The 18,764-nt window shown below is 36.4% G+C and overlaps 9 protein-coding genes across 9 annotated transcripts; 5 read left to right on the top strand and 4 right to left on the bottom strand. All coding sequences in view use genetic code 12, as the record gives it.

The window, feature by feature from the left end:
• Positions 1 to 48: 48 nt before the first annotated feature.
• On the top strand, positions 49 to 1,780 carry DASC09_030540 (uncharacterized protein; the record flags this gene model as incomplete). Its single annotated transcript, XM_064996653.1, has 2 exons — positions 49 to 61; positions 174 to 1,780. The coding sequence occupies 2 exons, from the start codon at positions 49 to 51 to the stop codon at positions 1,778 to 1,780; spliced, it is 1,620 nt and encodes a 539-aa protein (XP_064852725.1).
• A 695-nt stretch (positions 1,781 to 2,475) lies between these two features.
• DASC09_030530 (DNA-directed RNA polymerase III subunit C37) lies at positions 2,476 to 3,282 on the top strand (the record flags this gene model as incomplete). The annotated part of the gene is made up of 1 exon (XM_064996652.1): positions 2,476 to 3,282. The coding sequence occupies one exon, from the start codon at positions 2,476 to 2,478 to the stop codon at positions 3,280 to 3,282; it is 807 nt and encodes a 268-aa protein (XP_064852724.1).
• Positions 3,283 to 3,503: 221 nt separating this feature from the next.
• NEO1 (aminophospholipid-translocating P4-type ATPase NEO1) lies at positions 3,504 to 7,028 on the bottom strand (the record flags this gene model as incomplete). Its single annotated transcript, XM_064996651.1, has 1 exon — positions 3,504 to 7,028. One exon carries the CDS (start codon positions 7,026 to 7,028, stop codon positions 3,504 to 3,506), a length of 3,525 nt encoding a protein of 1,174 aa, XP_064852723.1.
• Positions 7,029 to 7,328: 300 nt separating this feature from the next.
• On the top strand, positions 7,329 to 9,095 carry ATG22 (Atg22p; the record flags this gene model as incomplete). The annotated part of the gene is made up of 1 exon (XM_064996650.1): positions 7,329 to 9,095. One exon carries the CDS (start codon positions 7,329 to 7,331, stop codon positions 9,093 to 9,095), a length of 1,767 nt encoding a protein of 588 aa, XP_064852722.1.
• Positions 9,096 to 9,680: 585 nt separating this feature from the next.
• On the top strand, positions 9,681 to 10,673 carry DASC09_030500 (RTA1 domain-containing protein; the record flags this gene model as incomplete). The annotated part of the gene is made up of 1 exon (XM_064996649.1): positions 9,681 to 10,673. One exon carries the CDS (start codon positions 9,681 to 9,683, stop codon positions 10,671 to 10,673), a length of 993 nt encoding a protein of 330 aa, XP_064852721.1.
• Positions 10,674 to 11,138: 465 nt separating this feature from the next.
• On the bottom strand, positions 11,139 to 11,900 carry DASC09_030490 (uncharacterized protein; the record flags this gene model as incomplete). The annotated part of the gene is made up of 1 exon (XM_064996648.1): positions 11,139 to 11,900. The coding sequence occupies one exon, from the start codon at positions 11,898 to 11,900 to the stop codon at positions 11,139 to 11,141; it is 762 nt and encodes a 253-aa protein (XP_064852720.1).
• Positions 11,901 to 13,191: 1,291 nt separating this feature from the next.
• Positions 13,192 to 14,364, top strand: DASC09_030480 (glycoside hydrolase family 26 protein; the record flags this gene model as incomplete). Its single annotated transcript, XM_064996647.1, has 1 exon — positions 13,192 to 14,364. The coding sequence occupies one exon, from the start codon at positions 13,192 to 13,194 to the stop codon at positions 14,362 to 14,364; it is 1,173 nt and encodes a 390-aa protein (XP_064852719.1).
• Positions 14,365 to 14,863: 499 nt separating this feature from the next.
• GID7 (glucose-induced degradation complex subunit GID7) lies at positions 14,864 to 17,110 on the bottom strand (the record flags this gene model as incomplete). Its single annotated transcript, XM_064996646.1, has 1 exon — positions 14,864 to 17,110. One exon carries the CDS (start codon positions 17,108 to 17,110, stop codon positions 14,864 to 14,866), a length of 2,247 nt encoding a protein of 748 aa, XP_064852718.1.
• Positions 17,111 to 17,706: 596 nt separating this feature from the next.
• On the bottom strand, positions 17,707 to 18,399 carry DASC09_030460 (uncharacterized protein; the record flags this gene model as incomplete). The annotated part of the gene is made up of 1 exon (XM_064996645.1): positions 17,707 to 18,399. One exon carries the CDS (start codon positions 18,397 to 18,399, stop codon positions 17,707 to 17,709), a length of 693 nt encoding a protein of 230 aa, XP_064852717.1.
• Positions 18,400 to 18,764: the final 365 nt, after the last annotated feature.

The raw sequence follows: 18,764 nt of genomic DNA, 5'->3' as shown, positions 1-18,764 counted from the left end.
CTGTACTTTTTGATGTCGATCAGTTCTGATTAAAACCGGCAGTAACAGATGGAAACTTCGAGTGAGTATTATTGAGGATTTATTTTACCATTCAAGTACTATGCATATACTCTATGAATGTGAAAATAGACTAGCTATCTCCCAGAATTTTACTAACGAGAATTGCAATACAGAGTTAAGCAATAGCTACACAAGCTTTTACCTCCAAGATGATCCAGGACTGGATTTGCCTTTCAACTACCAATTCAAAGCCATTCAGAAGGCTCTTATAAACATGAAAAATAAAAAATATCTTGATCAACAACAACAACAACAACAACAACAACAGCAGCAGCAGCAACAGCAACAGCAACAACAACAACAGCTACATATGAACACCTCTTTGAATCAGCATTATCACCAAAAGCAAAACGCTTTCCATTACAACAACAATAACATCAACAACAACAACAGCAGCAGCAGCAACAGTAACAACAACACCAAGGGTAACAACACTAACATTTACAACAACAATCTCCTCAACTATCAAAATAACTTGAACGGATATGCTAACCAAAACCCTGGAAAATTTCAACAGCAGCAACCTAAGTATGGGAATTATAACGTGCAAGGCTCGATGTTAAATGGTCATATTGGTACCACTGAAAATGTCGCTGAAAACTCAAGCCTGCAGTTAGGTTATCAAATGCCTCAAACCTCAAACTATTTGGTTAATGACAACAGTAGCACAAGCTCCAACTTCAAAGCTATGGATACTACCAACAATAACGCTGGCAATAGTCATAATGTATTGCAATATTACAGGAACAATACCAACTCAAGCGCACCATCTTCTGCCTCTACTAATTTTAATTCTTCTGCATCCTCTGTTTTGTTTGCTCCAAGGCCTTTGAATTCCAAGTTCACCTCCTCTGCAAATTTGATGACCAATAGCAATTCCACTGTCACCGCGTCCGCGGTTCCTGACGCCACCGCAGCCCCAAGTAACCCTTCACCAACTACGTCAACATCCCAGTACAAGGCTTCACAGAACTTGGAATCCTTTTTAGTCCCAAGACCAAATTCCACTAATGCTACCAGTTCACAAACTGGTAATAGTGCATTGTTGAACTCCAGCACTGTTTTCGGGAACTCATTGTTATATTCCTCTACCCCAAGTTTGGTTACCAACCGCACCCTTTCAGCCGCTGGCGGTGCGAATAACGCTAGCGGTACTGGCAAAAGTGGTAACAATGCGAGCAAAGGCATCACTTTTAATACTTCCCTTTTGCCAAACTCATTGTTGTTGAAGAACTCATTGACTTTGAACGACGTTTTCAACGAGTCTACCGATGCAATTAATATTTCCAGTTCTAGCACTCCAGTTGGAAATCACAATGCGACTGCTACCAATCATTTTGAAAACGACCCATTACTTTTTGGAACTTCTTCTTCTATTTGGGGCAGCTCTTCAACATCAGCTCTTAATCAAAAAGGTCAAGTTTCTACAAAGATTGGGCTCTCTGAAACTAGCAAGCGTCAATTAAACACCGGTAACGCTTTTGGTAGTGCTTTTTCAGGTTTTGGCACCAGCGGATTGAGTGATTCAAGAATGGGGTTTTCATGGGAAAACTCTGGCTCTCGGATTTTGAACTCTAGTAAAACTAATGGTAGCGATACCATCGGCGTAAACAACATTAATACCTCTACTGGTAATAGTATGTTTGCCGAAAGAGATGGAATTTCAGGAGGACTTAATACGATTAATGATAACGCAATGAGTATGTCCAGCTACTTTTAGTCTATTCTTTTTTCTTCACTTCATAATTCTGTATTTAACATTTTGTTTTCTTTTTTTTTTTTTTGCTTTATTTCATGATATTCAATTTTTCTTTTTATCATATTTAAAGGATAATGTGACAGCGGGTTTGCTTCATTTGTTTTCTTGCTTGGTTTGTGGAAGTGTTGTTTCAATTTTTTTTTTTTCTCTAGCTGTTCATATATGGTGATGCTAGGCTGTTGTAAATTCTTCATTTGAACGGTGAGCGAGAGTTACAGGAATTATCATACTTAATTAGGAGTGTCTTATTGAAATTGATACAAATCTATTAGTACATCTATTGATGATGCATTTTGATTATTATCTTCATCATTACATTTTTGATTCTTTTCTTTGGTTATATCTCGTTCTTTTTTTCTTTTTTTTTTTTGATTTTTTTTCTTTCAATCTTTCCCCTAAAAAAATAGGAGAAGAATCCTGGGACTGACGAGTAATAATAAAAGTTTGTGTTTATGTGTTTTTGTATTTTGTATCGAACTGTTTTGGATTCGAATCGCCGGCTTTTTCATGTTGAACGAGCTGTACCGTCGCCAACGCTTCTAATACGAGAATCCATCACAGAATTTTTTTTTTTTTTTTTTTTTTTCATCTGATTTTTTTTCCTGCCTATCACTGCAACTGACTACTGCAAATACAACATTAAATAATTACCAAGAATGTCCTTATTTGTTCCAGAGGAGGAGGAAGTATCTCAAAACTCCAATGAAGATGGACCAAGAATCGTGAAGCCTGAAGATCCAATTGTTGAAGAGATACCGTTATACTTGAATCATATGACCGATTCTGAGCATGATATTTGCTTATTTCAATATATATCTCAGCTTAGTAGTAAACCATTGACCAATAACAAAGGTATCCAGATACCTGCCTGCCGAGTGAAACCAGAGTCACAGATGGTGGAGATCGATGTTCCCTTGGATACCGCGAGATTTTTTGATAAGCAAAAGTCTGATGAATGGAGCACCATGACCTCAGAGACTTATGGCGGTAATCTTCTTGACTCAAGGGGGACTTATATTATGGGTATTCAATCCAATCCAATCACTGGCAAACGAGAAATTGTTCTTACACCAATAAATAAGACTGCGCAAATACGGCCGGTGTTCCATCATATTGATACGCACAATGAAGTATCTAAAGATGGTGAAGTGATCGGCACTACTGTCCAAGAGGCACCAAAAAAGGCCCCAGCCAAGAATAATGTCCAAGTTGTGCAAATGACTGCGAAGAACATTGGTTCAGAGAACGAAATCAGATACAGTGAAGCTATTCAATCTTTCAAGAAGTTTCAAAGTGAAGATTTTGTGGAATCAACTTGGTTTGATGAAAGTGATGAAAATAGTACTAAATTGAAAGAAAAACTATACGGTGATGAAGAATTGAAGTCGAAGGTATTGGAAGTTACTGAATCTGAGAAGGATTATATAAATAAGCTATTGAATGATAAATTGGTATTGAGATGAATTGTTTTGATAATATATGATTGTTATGACATAGAATAGATCCCATGATGCACTTGACAGCCAACTACTTGTAAATATGCAGAATTTATGTCACAAAGGGAATAAAGAATAATGATAGTAATTATATTCCTGCAAGTGAAGAGGAATTTCAAAGTCACTAAGCTGATCAAACGAAGGGATGGTACATAAAATAACTTCAAAGAGTAGAAAAAAATAAACAATCATGACTGCACTTTAGCATAGTTTGGTGGGTTTAACCTTCTATAAAGGGCCCTAATAGACCAAATCGGAACCACCGCTATAGATACAATCACTATAACTTGCCAAACAAATCCAACACTCTTAACATACTTCAAGTCAAAGTACTCAGTTAAAAATGGAATGGAAGAGAAATATATCAAGCAAGTGATAATTTCAGAAAGGAAAATAGTTTTATTCCAAGTGTTGATTTCAATGGCTACCATTAGCAATTCATTAAGAATTAAAGCAGTGAAACTAATTGCAACCATTTTCAAAAAATCTGCTTCCAGAACACTGGTAAATAACTGAGAGAAAACCTGGATAATTGAACCTTGATAACACGAAATGATACACCAAAGAAGAAAGGACACCTTTGATAACGACTTTCCAGCAGTCAATTCTTTATATAATTCCGGATACAAATATGCCAAATTTTCACTAACATCGGTATCTAATACCATAGAAAACACTGGTGCCATTGTATATAAAGTGGCATAACCAACCATCAACCACCCTTGATACAAAGCTAAAGGTTCGAATTGAGAGCTGACGGAAAACACAACTTGACAAATTGAAATGATCAAGCCTCTATGAATGACAAATTGTGCCAATTTGGCTGATCTTTTGTAAGAATTTCTTCCATGCCATAACAACAATTTTGTCAAATCACAAAATTGCATAATAGAAAAGTCAGCAGCCAAAGAAGCTTGTTTCCCTTCTTTCCCTACAATCCCAACCCCAACATCTGCTGATTGGATCATATTGACATCATTACCACCATCACCGATACAGCATACCCTTTTATTAGTTAATTGTCTGATCATTAGAGCAACATCAGCTTTCTGTTGAGGAGTACAACGACAAGCAATAACTGACGGCAAATGTATAACAATATCGAAGAACTCCTTTTGATGATGCTTCAAAAATATTCCCAAAGATTCACCATCAATTAATAAACAAGAATTTCTATTATTTTTCAAATATTCAATTGAATTCAATGCATTGTTAATCGTAGCTTTTGTGATCGTGTGAACATATTGTCCTCTGGATATTAATTTCGCACTGATAGCCACACATTTTGCGGTTTCCACTTTATCACCAGTTAACATCCAAATCTTAATACCGGCATTTCCAAGTAATTCAATTGATGATTTCACATTCTTTTGTAATTTATCTTCAACCCCGGTTAATCCGAGTAGTTCCATATCAAACTCCAAATATTGGCTGACAATTTTTGCCATCATTTGATCACGATTGTTGGAGACGAGTAACGACGCTTCTTGGAATTTCTTTTTGAAAGTTTCGTAAGTAGTTTTACTCAATTTTTTTCTAGATATAACTAAAGTTCTAAGACCTTCTCTGGCCATATTGGACACTTCTTCATCTAACCAAATACTATGGGCGACAATACTTTTCATCACCGAGTCTGCACCCTTCAACAAAAACCAATATTCATTCTTCTGTTTATCAAAGGCAATAATTCCCATTCTTTTTGAATCTGAATTGAATGGAAAAACTTGCAAAATATCATAATTTAATTGTATGTGGTTGCTTTGCTGTAACACTGTCATTGAAGTACGGTCTCTTTTAACCAAAGAAATACCAGCAGATTCAGTAAACTTCACTATTGCAATTTCATCAGGAGACGCAGCTTGATAAGTCAACTCTCCGTCATCATCGTCAATTGTTGGTGTAACATTATGACAAAGGGCTAAGGTAAGAATCAAATCATAAACACGTTGACCCATGTTACGCCGGGATTTTATTGATTGATCCAAAATTCTAGATTTAGAATTATTATCTGCAGACCAGCTATTCTTCTTCACGTAATCAGTAACGATATCCATTGAGTCACTAGCATACGAAACTGTACCCAAGTGTAATTTTTTCAATTCCATATCATTTTGAGTTAAAGTTCCAGTTTTGTCACTCAATAAATATTCAATTCGTCCTAAATCTTCTGGAATGGTACTGGTTCTAACCACCGTATTTGGAATAGATTTGTCATGTTCAATTTGGTAAGCGTAAACGGATTTTCCCAAATCCAAGTTGACCCTTAAACTCACTGGAATAATGGTTGAGAATAAAATCAAATATTTCATGACATCAACATACCAAGTTTTGTCAAAACCATGTAAAGCAACTAACACAAAAGACAACAAAAACACTGAGAGACATAAGATCTTAGATAAGCTATTTATTTCCAATTCTAACAATCCAACTTTGACCCCTGGGCGAGAAGTGTTCATTGCCTGTCTCGTGTCGGAGCCAGTGTAAATGACGCACCCAATTGCAGTACCCGATGCCAAAACTGTGTTTGCCCAAAGAGTATTGTCGACAGATAAAGGCAATTGTTGATCCTGAAAGTTTAAGTTCCCATAGAATGAGTGAATTGATTTATTTGGTGCATCTGCTGTAATATGAATATCATTTAGTTGGTTGAGAGTTGCTTTCTGACATGGCGGTACCGCAAGTCTCAATTTCCAATCAGTCTCACCATCTAATTGATCTGTTTTGATAAAAGATTCGCCTGAGGTTTCACTTGATTGCAACAAAATCATATCAGCAGGAATTCTCTTGCCTTTATGTAACCTCACCAAGTCGCCAACCTTCACCAATCTACTTGGCATAATCTCTGTTGTTCCATTGTTAACAATTTCATACCGTTCATTATTTTGCTCTTTATCTCGTCTACGACGTTGAATATCATCAATTGCTTCTTTGCTCATTGTGACAAATAACACAAACGCTAATGGGACCACATATGAAGATAAATACCCAATTCTAAGCACCGGAACCGCTTGGGACAAAGCCACCAACAAAAAGTATAAGTTGAAGAAAAATTTAAACTGTTCATAAAGAATTATTGGTAAGAAACTGATTGCATTATATTTGGCATTACTGATCGCATTAGAAGGGTATTGTTCATGGCCTGGCATACCTGGGTAAATATCTCTGGTTTTTGGTTGAGGTTCTGTTATTGGTAAAGATATATTGCTCTTTTGTTGTTTAAAACCACCAGAAGTAGAAATCCTAATGAAAAACATGGCCCTTTTAAGTTTTGACCAAATATCATTACGATACTTACTTTGATTGTAGATTTGTAATGTGTCAGTATCAAAATCAAAGTTAGGGTCAGCATGTTCTCCTTCAAGCAAAGGGGTTTGGTTTGTGCTTCCATTTTCTGAGCGATTTTGGCCATCAAAGGCAATCAAATCTTCATCATCATCTTCTTCGTCATTGCTGCAATTAGAAGTGCTACTGTACCGACTCTTTGAACGTCTCTGAGAATACATTGTATGGAGAGGTATATAAGAGTTCAGAGAGTTTATTGAACGAGAGTCAAATTGAAATTTCTGGGAGTCTTCAAATGGATTGAAGTCTGGTTGAATCCCGGCAATACTAGGGTCAATGGTTAGATAATTGTGAGAGGAAGAGGAGGCGTTTTTGAAACTGTCGGGGTGCTGCTTTGCTGAGTCTGTGGAACTGGTATTGGAGGAAGACATCAAGAGCGCAGCGTTATAAAAAGCATTAGTAAGGTAAGGATATTAGCAAAAAATGACTGTTTACGTTAGACCGGTTTCTTGAAAGAAGTCATCTGGAGCTTTTGGGTACAAGTGTTGATGATGATTTGGTGGAAAAAGATACTGTGCAGGGGCTACACAACCAATCCATTATAACGGGTCTTCCAACCTTATGGTTACGGTACACTTCGCTGACCTGTATTGTGATTTTTATAGGATGAGACAGTTGGTTGGGAGGTGACTGTATCACGGCAATAAAGAGAAGGATAAAGTTAGATACTAATGGACGTGGATGCTGAAATAGAGACGCCTCTTGTGGGTAATGATGGAGAAGGGAATCATATCGAAACAACCGGCTCTAGTTTAACAGCGTACTACGAGGGACCGACTACCAATAGCGAAATCTTTGGTTGGTGCTTATACAGCTGGGCCACGGAACCGTTTATTGTTAGCTGTATTTCCACTTATGTGCCATTATTGCTTGAACAATTTGCCAGAGACAATGGTGTATTGTCAAATGATCATTCCCGAGGCTGTAAAGTTCCCCCAGTAGAGCCTTTCCCTCCTGGGCCTCCTGGAAGCAACAATACTGTGGCGATGTCTGTAGTACCTCTTGCAGCAAACGAACTATTAAAAAGGATGGAGCTTCAAATATCCAGCTCTAAACATGTGGGATGTGTGGTAGATGTGTTTGGAAAGTATATTGATCCTTCATCGTTCACGCTATATGTTTTTTCTTTATCAGTCTTCTTACAAACATTAACTGTCATATCTATCACGGGATTTGCTGACAAGGGAAACTACAAGAAGGCCTTGCTTTTATTTTTTGGATTTTTAGGAAGTTTCTTTACTATTGCGTTTTATTTCCTTGATACTGAAAACTATTATCAGGCTGGATTATACGCCATATTAGCTAACATTTGCTTTGGTGTGGTCAATGTTTGCGGAAATTCGTTTCTTCCAATATTAGTGGAAAATTATGACTTATCAAAGAACCCTAATGGAGAAGGATCTGATATTAAGGCTATTCTAAGCTCTAGAATCTCAGGCATGTGTTCTGGTCTTGGATATTTTGCTGCGTTCATAGCCCAAATATTAACCATGATTATTGTGGTGAAAACTGGCTCTAAAATCGCCTCTATTCAGTATGCCATTTTATTTATTGGTGTTTGGTGGTTTTTATTTCAATTCCCAATAATTTGGATGTTGAAATCAAGAAAAGTCAGTAGTACAGCCTCTTTATCGCGAAAGTTCTTGAAAAGTTCTTGGAACCATGATGGTCATAACAAAAGCTTACATGCACAGGTTTTAGCTTATGTCAGTAGAAAGATGTACTTTTTCAAAGAGTATGTCAAAATTGGCTGGGTAAACCTTATGAAGGCTTTTCAACAAATTAAATTATTGAAAGATGTTTGCATATTTTTGGTTGGCTGGTTTGTCATTTCCGATTCAATCACCACAATCAATTCTGCTGCTATTTTATTTAGTAAGACAGAACTTGAAATGAAAACTCATGAATTAGCAATTATTGGTATCTTATCAATTATCTTTGCTATAGCAGGGACAATTGTTATTCCAAATTATCTCAACAATTATTTGAAGATAACTTTGAAAAATACTTTGCTTATAATTATTTTATGGTCATCATTTATTCCATTTTATGGTATACTTGGCTTTTTCTTTGAAAGTTTTGGCTTGAAGCATAAGACGGAAATGTACTTTTTGGCCAGTTGGTACGGCTTATCTCTTGGAGGGTTGGCCACCATTTCTAGATCTCTCTTCTCGCTATTGATTCCAAAAGGTAAGGAATCCCTATTTTTTGCGTTATTTGCAGTCACTGATAAAGGGAGCTCCATTCTTGGACCATTTGTTGTCGGCTTGATAACTGATAAGACTCACAATATTAGATATTGCTTTTGGTTTTTGTGGGCATTATTGATCATCAGTCTTCCAATCTTTGCTTCGTTGGATCCAGCCAGAGGTCAAGATGAAGCAGAAAGATTTGATGAATTGGTAGATGAGGATGAAACATCATATACTGCCATTTAGTTCATGTCGGATTTTTGGGTGACTTTTTAGGCATTGGGACTTGTCTCTGCTCTGTTCTGGTTTGTTTTTTTCTTTTAATTTATTTCATTTTAACCAAGGTTTGTGTGTGCTTAATTTTTCTAACAATTGTTGGACTTGTGCTCATGTTTAAGTTGTGTTTTATTCTACTTTTTGGGCAGCTATATTTAGTTTTTGTGTTTTTAATTTCTTTTAAAAAGGTTTAATCAAATGTATTGTCATTTCCATATGATTTTTGGAGCTCATGGAAGATGCAAATTCAGAAAAGACATCAAATCAGAAAAGATAGTATTGCTTCTCTGGTTTTTCGTAAGGGGGCATATTTTGGTAATAATAATACGGCAGCCGTATCCATATTACTAAATGCAGTATGATATTATACGCGGTTCCTCCACAAAAAAATTTAAATTCTACAAAACCAAGCGCAAGTAAATTAATGATAAAACCAGTGACTTTGGAGAGAAGGCTAAAGAGATCCTTTTTTTTTGTGTGTGTTTTTACTATCTTTATATTATATTTCTGTGGCTTTAGCAAGGTGCCATCAAGTCGCAGTGAATCTATATATCAATGATCGTGCAAGATTTAACTACCCGAGATCCGGATTATCGGTACAATTTCTATCACAACACCCCAGGAATCGCTGGCAACGCGGTGTTTTTGGCACTATTTTTGGTGCTTGTAATCTCACATTTATTCCTTGCTTTAAAATATAAACAGAGATGGCTAGGATTATGCTTATTCTTGGGAGAATTGCTTGAGATTCTAGCGTACGGCGGAAGATTAGGGAGTCATAACAATCCTTACGACAGAGGACTCTATATTTTGCAGATGTTTGGAACCACCATCGCACCGATTTTCATAGTGGCGGGTTATTATTATTTATTCGCGAAATTTGTGGTAATCTATGGCATCAAGTACTCAATTTTCAAAAATCCAATCATGTATTCCTATCTCTTCATGAGTTGTGATTTGTTTTCATTAATTTTACAAGGGGGAGGAGGAGGAGTGGCATCAGCAGAATCTAGTAGCCATTCTAATTCCAAAGTGGGTATTCATATAATGATTGGTGGTCTTGTGTTCCAAGTTGTTTCAATGACGGTGTTTTTGATCTTTTGGTGTTTGTTTTTCTACAGAATATATTTCCAATCTGATAAGGAAATCGATCCAATGATTGTCAAAACTCAGAAAAAATCATTCAATCACACTTCATACAAGGATCATTTGTTCAATCCTGAATTCCAAGAACTTCGAGGAAACAAGAACTTCCAAAGACTACCAGTTGTTGTGACGATTGGCTTCATGGCAATTTTCATTAGATGTTGCTATAGAGTTGCAGAATTGTGCCAGGGTTGGTCTGGATACTTGATTATACATGAAGCCTTTATTCTAGTTTTCGATGCAATGTTCATGTTTTTCTCTTGTGCGATTATTACGTGGCCATACTATCCTGGGTCGGTGTTCCAGGGTCACAAGATTATAGTAGCTAAAGGTCTATGGCATTTTGAAAGTTCACAGGTGATTGATATTGGTGAGAAAGTAATCGATGGTGAAATCAAATAGAAAGTCTATTTATAGTTGATATCAAAAGTACGTATGTGTATCTGTAGACATGCGCCAAAACTTATTGATCTCTGTTTACAATAGAAACTCTTTTGAAAAAAAAAAAAAAATGAAAAAAAACAACAACCAAAATGAAATAGAAAGGAACTAGAAAGGAAACAACATCAAAAACAATCATGAAATTCCAAAGAGCTGATGCAAATTTCTATTCGATTGTGAACCCCTTTATGATAAGTGATACCAGTCCAGTGAAGTTTTATTAATCGAGGGTTAGAATGCAGTAGCTAAATGAAAGATCAGGACCAAATTTAAAATTCTTTTGGTTGGGAGAAATGGTAAGATATCTCGCCTTTAATATCAATTTCATTTCTGGTTCGTACTGATGATTAAAATCAGGTGGTACGAATATTTCCAGTATGAATTGAAAACACCGCATGTAATTGCAAACAAATGTATTTATACTACTTATTTTTTTGTATCATTATTGATTATAAATCCCATGAAATTCAGGAAATTGTAATTATTATAAATGTAGTCCATTGAGTGGACCACTGATGTGTTTAGAACATCTTGTCTATAATTCCACAATACTAGAATTGCAGCCCAACTGGTGGCAGCTGTCAAGTTCCATGCGTGAGTACTTAATTCATTATTGATTTTTTTGAATTCTGGAATATTTTTAATGGTGTTGAAATCAAATTTAGTGATATCATTATTTAAACCATTCCGATAAATGGCAACTGATATTTTTTCCCCGAGTAATCTAGCAATTCCTAATATCACTCTTGACATGACATATAATGTAATCTGTTGAGAGATTCCATTACTAAAGAATCCAAACTGGTTCCCATAAACCAAATATCCAGAAACAAATGCACTAATGAAATGCAGTACTGGGCCATTGGTACCAAATTCTTGGTTACGCTTTAGGACGGCCAAACTGAGCTTATATAAACCAGCAAAACACGACAATGACAAGCCATGTTTTTGGGAATTTATTATAACTCTTGATAATTTATGCCGGAGATCCTCTAAAGAATGAATTCTGCTGAATATTATCAATAGCGTCAAAGAATGCGCCAAACGAAGCCTTGATCCATATAGCCAACCTCTACGGGAAGTGTCGATAATCTGGAAAAAAGATTTTAGGATCGGGTTCTGTGAAGCTTTGTGAAACAAGTCGTGGGATATGAGGAGTTGGGAAATTTTAGATGGAATGTCTGACATTTTAGGGAGTACAACGACGGAATGGCAATGGCGAGGGTCTCATCGGCGTGTTTGAGGGGAAATAGAGTATTGATATACATGACATCGGCTGTCACGATTTATTTTGTTTTTCCTTTCAATTTACCACGTATGCATAACACTGCACAATTGGTGTGGCCGTCCGTCAATAAGAACAACATTTTGACTAATGTCTTTGACTCCAGAAGAGTCAATTGTTCTTCTTTCGCACTTGTGTTTAATATTTCCACTTTAGTTTTATGGACCTTAGTGTCAGTCTGCCAATAGTACAGACCTTCTGACATGGCTCTATGGTCAATGGCTCATAACCGCAAATAATTCCACTACTTTTGTAGCTTTTAACGATCAATAGTTACTGCTATCATGTATATAGAACATATAAGACTCAGAACCAAATTTCTATTTCTATATTATTAAACGTTTACATTTACTTCATATTTATTATTATCATTACATTAATATCTATGAACCGACATTTAGTTCTAAGTCCAACTCAATCATGAATACTGAAACTATTCCAACCTCCAACGAATCTATTACGGATTGAGCTCCAATTGCAACTCATCATGAAGCTAAGGACAACCCTGGACTCGTCACTCTCAAGGAGTTCAACACTTGGCAACGAAGTTATAGATTGTGGTAGCATCCTTCTTTTACCAATTTTTGTGGCAATTCTGTAAAACTGAATGTTATTTAAACCAATTCTACAATAACAAACATTCCCGAGCTATCAACAGAAAAAAAATAGCACGAATTTCATTTCTGGTCGGTATAGAGAAGTATTAAAGTGCAAATTGGTGATGCTACCAAAAAGAGCGGTGGGTCGGCATAAATATTTCCGACGGTTAGTACTCATAAAAAGTGAGATTGATATCTCCAACATGAAACAAGCACCCTACTTTTTGAAACAATATAGCTTTTTCTTTCAAGGGTTTGAATCTACCCAGAAAGAATCAAAAAATGACAATACGATAAAAAAAAAAATATAGTAACTAATTAGCCCCACACCGTTCAAACTTTGTTACTGAAACTGTAAACTGAAACACCGAGTAATCCTTACTGCAGGAAACGAGGAATTGATTTTTTGAATCACATTCTCGTAAAGTCAATAGCCCATAGTACTAGCATCGAGAATTTCAAGGTTTCACATTGTTTGATGCTCTTCAATCGTATTTCACATTTGTTTGGTTGTAATATTTATAAGCTTCGATATCCCCTTCAAGTCTATAGACAAAAGCCTCGTTTTAATTGTTCATCCAATTACCAAAACAACATGAAATTTATTGAAACCTTGGCTCTTGGAGCCCTTACGCTTGCAATTTCTGCAAATGGTGCTCCTTTGGCTTCCCAAGACTGGGCTTTGAAAAAAAGAAACGCAGCTTCCCTCACATTGCCTGCTAACTGCCTTAAGCAAAACAACATTGGGGTAGGATGGTTACCAGATGACGATAATGGCTATATTCTGATTGACACCATTACTAACACCACTGGCCCGGCATGCTTCTACGGGCTATACTCACATTTTGGTGCAGATCTTTCTGTCTCAAACAGCGATATCCTAGGAGATAAACTCAGTGATGTGAAGAATTCTGGAGCAATTGCAGTTTTGAGCATGATGCCATTCAGTGTTAGTTTATCAGGTGTAACTACTGAAGTAGCTGCCCAAGTGGCATTGGTGGTCAAAGAGTACACTGATCAAGGAATCACAGTTTTGCTTCGTTTTGCCCACGAATTCAATTATTATACCACCTCGGGGATGTTCCATGGTACCCTGACTGATTTCAAGACAGCGTGGATCAACATTTACAACGCGGTGAAATCCAATCCAAAAGTGAAAATGTTTTGGAGCCCTAATAACACTCAAAATACTGGTAGTCTTGCCGAATGGTGGCCTGGTGATGACACCGTCGATGTTGTAGGGATCGACGCATACAAAACTCAGCTGACCGATACTTTCGACTCTTTCTACCAGGAGTTTTATCAAGCCTATTCTGCTAGTAAGAATTTGCCATTTGTGATTGCGGAAACCGGTACCATTAACGATTCATATAAGGCTGAATGGCTCAAAGAGTTGGCCAGCCAAAGCCAATCAAAGTACAGTAATTACGTGGGATTTTCCTGGTTCGAGTACAACAAACCTTCAGAAGGCGACTTCAGAGTAGTAACAGGCCCTATAGATTACGCTAAGCAGGTGTTGACTGGTATGGGAAATAATAAGGCTGCCTCAACAAAGTCTTATAGCACTGAAAGTGCTAGCCACTCTCCAACTGCTACCGTAGGTGGAAATCAAGGAGCTAAAAGTACTGCTGCAACTTCTCAAACAACTACTGAGACCCCTCCAAATAGTACTGCGACGGCCTTAAAGAGCATCAAAGATTCCATTTCAAGTATGCAGAATGCCTTAGAATCTATTCAAAGCTCCATTGCAAAACTTGAGTCAAAATAGTTTTGCAAATGAAAGATGGTCCCTCCTTGGACAAATATATAAACACCTGATAGACATTATATACATGATTATTCGCCCATAGTGATACTTATATTTATTTTTTTTTGTTTATTTATCGATTAGAGTCTGCTGATTTCAATGGATGCAAATTGCTACCATATTTAGTAAATTGAGTATTTATAATTTGCTGCAGAAACTCATTTAAAGACATAAATAATTTATGTGTAGTTTTTTTTTGATTACTAGTTGATACGAATGATCAAAGTGTTATGATATGAAGTATTTGTCCTGGTTGGTACCAATAATTCAAGCACGGTGGTACAGATGTTTCCCGGGTTTTTGTGTGAATATTTACGAATAACATATGAAAACATTGTATCAAATCAAAAAGACAAAAATAAAAAAGCAAAAAAATAAAGACCTGCCATAAAACAATTTACCTAAAAATAATTAATAATCAAAAAATGATTACTTAAAGAAAATAAACTAGCAATCCATCTCATTCTACCATATCATCATCTTCTTGTTCTTCATCATCATCATCATAATCATCATCATCATTGTCCTCGTCGTCATCATCTTCTTCTACCTCTTCTTCATCATCATCAATGACATCATTGTATTCGCCAAAATCATCATCATCATCATCATCATCATCATCATCATCATCATCTGCAACCAATGGGTGCGAAGATCCTCGACTTCCTCTATTATTAGTTCTTAAACCATTACCATTCTTTTCCTTGTCCAAGTCATTTTCAATTTCCACAGCATGATCCACATTTTCATCATCACAAGTCAGAGAAAAGGCGCCGGTATCATTCAGAATGGTGATTTTAGTTTCTTGGATTATTCTAAGCGCAGCATTTGGACCCCAGACTTTGACAGTCTCATCATCGCTTCCGGTAACAAACATCCAAGGGTACTTAGGGTGATAATCTACGGCATTAATGAGCTTCCTATGACCTTTAATGGCGAGTACCAAAGCAGAAAACTTGGTATTCCACATATAAACTCTTCCATCCTCCGAGCCAGAAACAAGGACTCTTTCTGAAGGATCCATTGTAGATCGAACAATGAATTCCTCTTGCTTTTGACCAGTGAATTTCTTGAGATGAATCCCAAGTTTCCAATCCCATATTTGAATAGTGTCTGGCATAACATGGATTATAGCTTGATGTTGGTTCTTCCTGGATAAATCAACAGTGGTAAGTTTTATGCCTATATGGATATCCCTAATTTTCCGATTGTTAATCAAATCAAATACATAAAGGTTGGATCGAGAAATCGCAACCACATATTTTGAATCACAGGTCACTGCTAAATCCAAAATTCTGATTCCTGACCAACGATATTTTTCTTCTCCATCACTGCTAAAATAAACAAGTTCCTTTTCAGGAGATCCAACAATAAAACCATCACCATTGGGTAGCCATTCAACCGCCTTAATCGATGGAGCCACAGAAGATGGTTCTTTAGCAGAGGGAGAGTCATTTTTGCTGAGCAAGACATGAGTCTTTTGAAGACATTTACCAGATTCAACATCCCATAATCTGACTTGTCCATCATAACCACCACTTAGTAATTTTGTGCCATCATTTGACCACGAACAATACAAGACCTCCTTGCCGTGTCCTGTCAACATCCCATGCAATTTGAACTGCATATTATTATCAGGAGATTTTATTCCATCATTATATCCAAATTCTCCCACAGAATATATTAAAATTTTTGAATCATTAGGAACTACTGCAAGATATTTCCCAGTAGGATCAAATCTCACAAACCAAATTTGTTTTCCTGGATGGCGAATCGATTGTAATATTTTGCACGGAAACTTATCCGCTGGATAAATATAGTCTTCATATAGTGAACATTGATCATTATTTAATGGATCATCATCTAATGTAATCAAGTTCATTGACTTTTGATAATTTTGAGCCTGTGTAAGTAACGTAAGTAGTCTATGAGGGGGTAATAGCAGATGAGGCACAATGTAATCCGATATTTTGGCAATCAACGAATTCCGGGATTTCTCCTGGGCTGATTGTGAGTTGCTCCGGTTTGTTTCAAATCCATTAGCTTGAATATAAGCAACATTTGATGCATCATCAACAATTAACGAAGATAACATGTTGATTTCATTTGGAGGCGAATAACTTAGTGGGGATATCTCAGTTTTAAGAATATTCAACGCAGCTTTGGAACTTTTACCAAGTAAAAGAAATTCAAGGAACTTTTGCTTTCTAATCAAGAAAATCACTTGATTCTTTATTGATTGTTCATTATTGTTAGGTGTTGATGAAATAGGGTTTAATTCATTTGGATGATCATTCACCCACCCTAAATCACTAAAAGCACAATTAACTTTAGGATTTATATTTTGACCAGATTTCAAATCCAATTTATCAACCAATTTCTCAGCTTTATCGAACTCTCCCTCCTTAATTTGGTTCAAAAATGACTCAAGTACCGACCGACCTGATAGTTTACCTTTGAAGGCCAGGGGTGATGAATTCTTTGGGCCATATAATTGAGCAGCTTCTTCCTGAAGAGTCTGTGATGATTTTTGAAGTCCTAAGTCATTGAGAAGTTGGATCGTCAAATTAATGAGCTCTGGCTTGCTAAAACCACAATATGCGTCGTAAGTACTAGTGGTGGCAGCGGTCTGGGCAAGCAACATGGATATTGATGATCCTTTAGAAGTCTTCTGCTTTGATACTTTGGACGAATGATTCTTGGTCATCCTGATCAAAAATACTTTCTAGTTAGCTTATTTCTCAGTTGGTTGAAGTACTTCCTTTGAGTTGGAAGCAGTGGCAATAGTTTGGAAGTACTTAGGCAGAAAAACCCTTAACAAGCAAAATTAAAAATAAGAAAAAAAAAAAAAAATCAAGTCAAAAACCAGCCAAACAAAATAAAAAAATTAAAAATTAATTATTTCAGTCTTGAAAGATAAAGATAATATTACTAAACAATATATATGTTCTGGGAATTGCTTTATTTGATCAAAAGTAGGTGATAGACATAATGTACTTTCGAGATTTTTCTCTTGATGTGGAGCTCATCGCGCAGGGGCTCATATACGGTTCACCCCAACAATTGTGGGGTGGACCGGTAACTTCATCTAAAATAAGTGTTTATCTTTAATATATAAGATATAAGTCATACATGATTTATTTTGAGGCTACGATTCTTAGGTAAATTAGAAATTCAAGAAAAAGAAATTATCAAGAAAAAAAAAAGAAAAAAGCTAGCGAAAAGTGCCATGTTGTAGATTATAATATTATACATGTATATGATAATTCAAAAGTTTTTTATATTTTCAGCCCATTATGTTAACTATTTGGTATTCATGGCTAATTCAACCAACTTATTAAAATCGAACAGAGGATCACCTTTATTGAACGCCATCAACAATCTTAGTCTTTCATTCCTCAAACCAGAGTCTCCATCTAATACCCCATAGAACTTCTGAAGATTCAAAATGAGGAACTGGAGTTGTTCTACTGTTATTGCCGATTTCTCCAAGATTTCTCCCTTCATTAACACAAGCCCTTTAGCTAAAGACTCATTTTGGAGTGGCTTTTCATCATCTTCTGGATTGTTGCCAGCATAAGGTTCACTAAGGTCTTTATAGAAATAAATAACAGTATGAGGAGGCGCTGCTGCTCCAAGACGTTGGTAGTCTGCAAGTTTGATCACTAAAAGCTGTAAATAGTCACTAGATTGACTTGGTGGAACTTGCCACTGGAGATAATGAATATCAAGTTGTTGGGTGGCAGGGTTTTGTACCGGCAAGATGAATTGCTTGTTTTTAGCAACAAGTAGCTCAAGACTTTTGAATTGCGAGGATGGGATTATCGAGGATATACGAGAATTAGTATCTGATTCTCGAAGAGTTGATTTAGAAGCTGGGATCTCCGATGAAGCTTTGGTAATCCAAAGATACTCAATCTGCTGAGGAGTGAGAGACTTGATTTTTGAAAGATCAAGAATAAGATCAAGAGTACTTGGAAGTGTTTGGGCAGCCATTTTTTTTTTTTTTTTTTTGATTTCTATCAATTGTGCTTTATTTTATATTTTCACTTTGGAACTTATTCAGATGGCTCTCTCTCGTACGCATTTTTTCACTCGCCAAAACTTTTTTTGGGGGGAACTGGGTGAGTGCGATTAGTACTGGTTTTGTGCACTTCTCGGTCCGTATGTTACATGCTTATCATATTTAACTAGGCCTCTATCCTTAACCGGAGTATTAGAGAGCCGAATGCTGGTAGTTTTAAAACTGAGATATGTTTTGCTTAGGAACCATTCGCATGAGTTCTCTCCTAGTAACAAAATTTATGTGCAATGCAATAATACAGCTTTTATTTTATTTTAGATATATAATCTATGTCAAA

This window comes from Saccharomycopsis crataegensis (genome assembly GCF_037102585.1).
Source record: "Saccharomycopsis crataegensis DNA, jcf7180000000084, whole genome shotgun sequence".
Classification (NCBI taxonomy): domain Eukaryota; kingdom Fungi; phylum Ascomycota; class Saccharomycetes; order Ascoideales; family Saccharomycopsidaceae; genus Saccharomycopsis; species Saccharomycopsis crataegensis.
The sequence above is the reverse complement of the archived record's forward strand: the minus strand, read 5'-3'. Positions and strand labels throughout refer to the sequence as shown.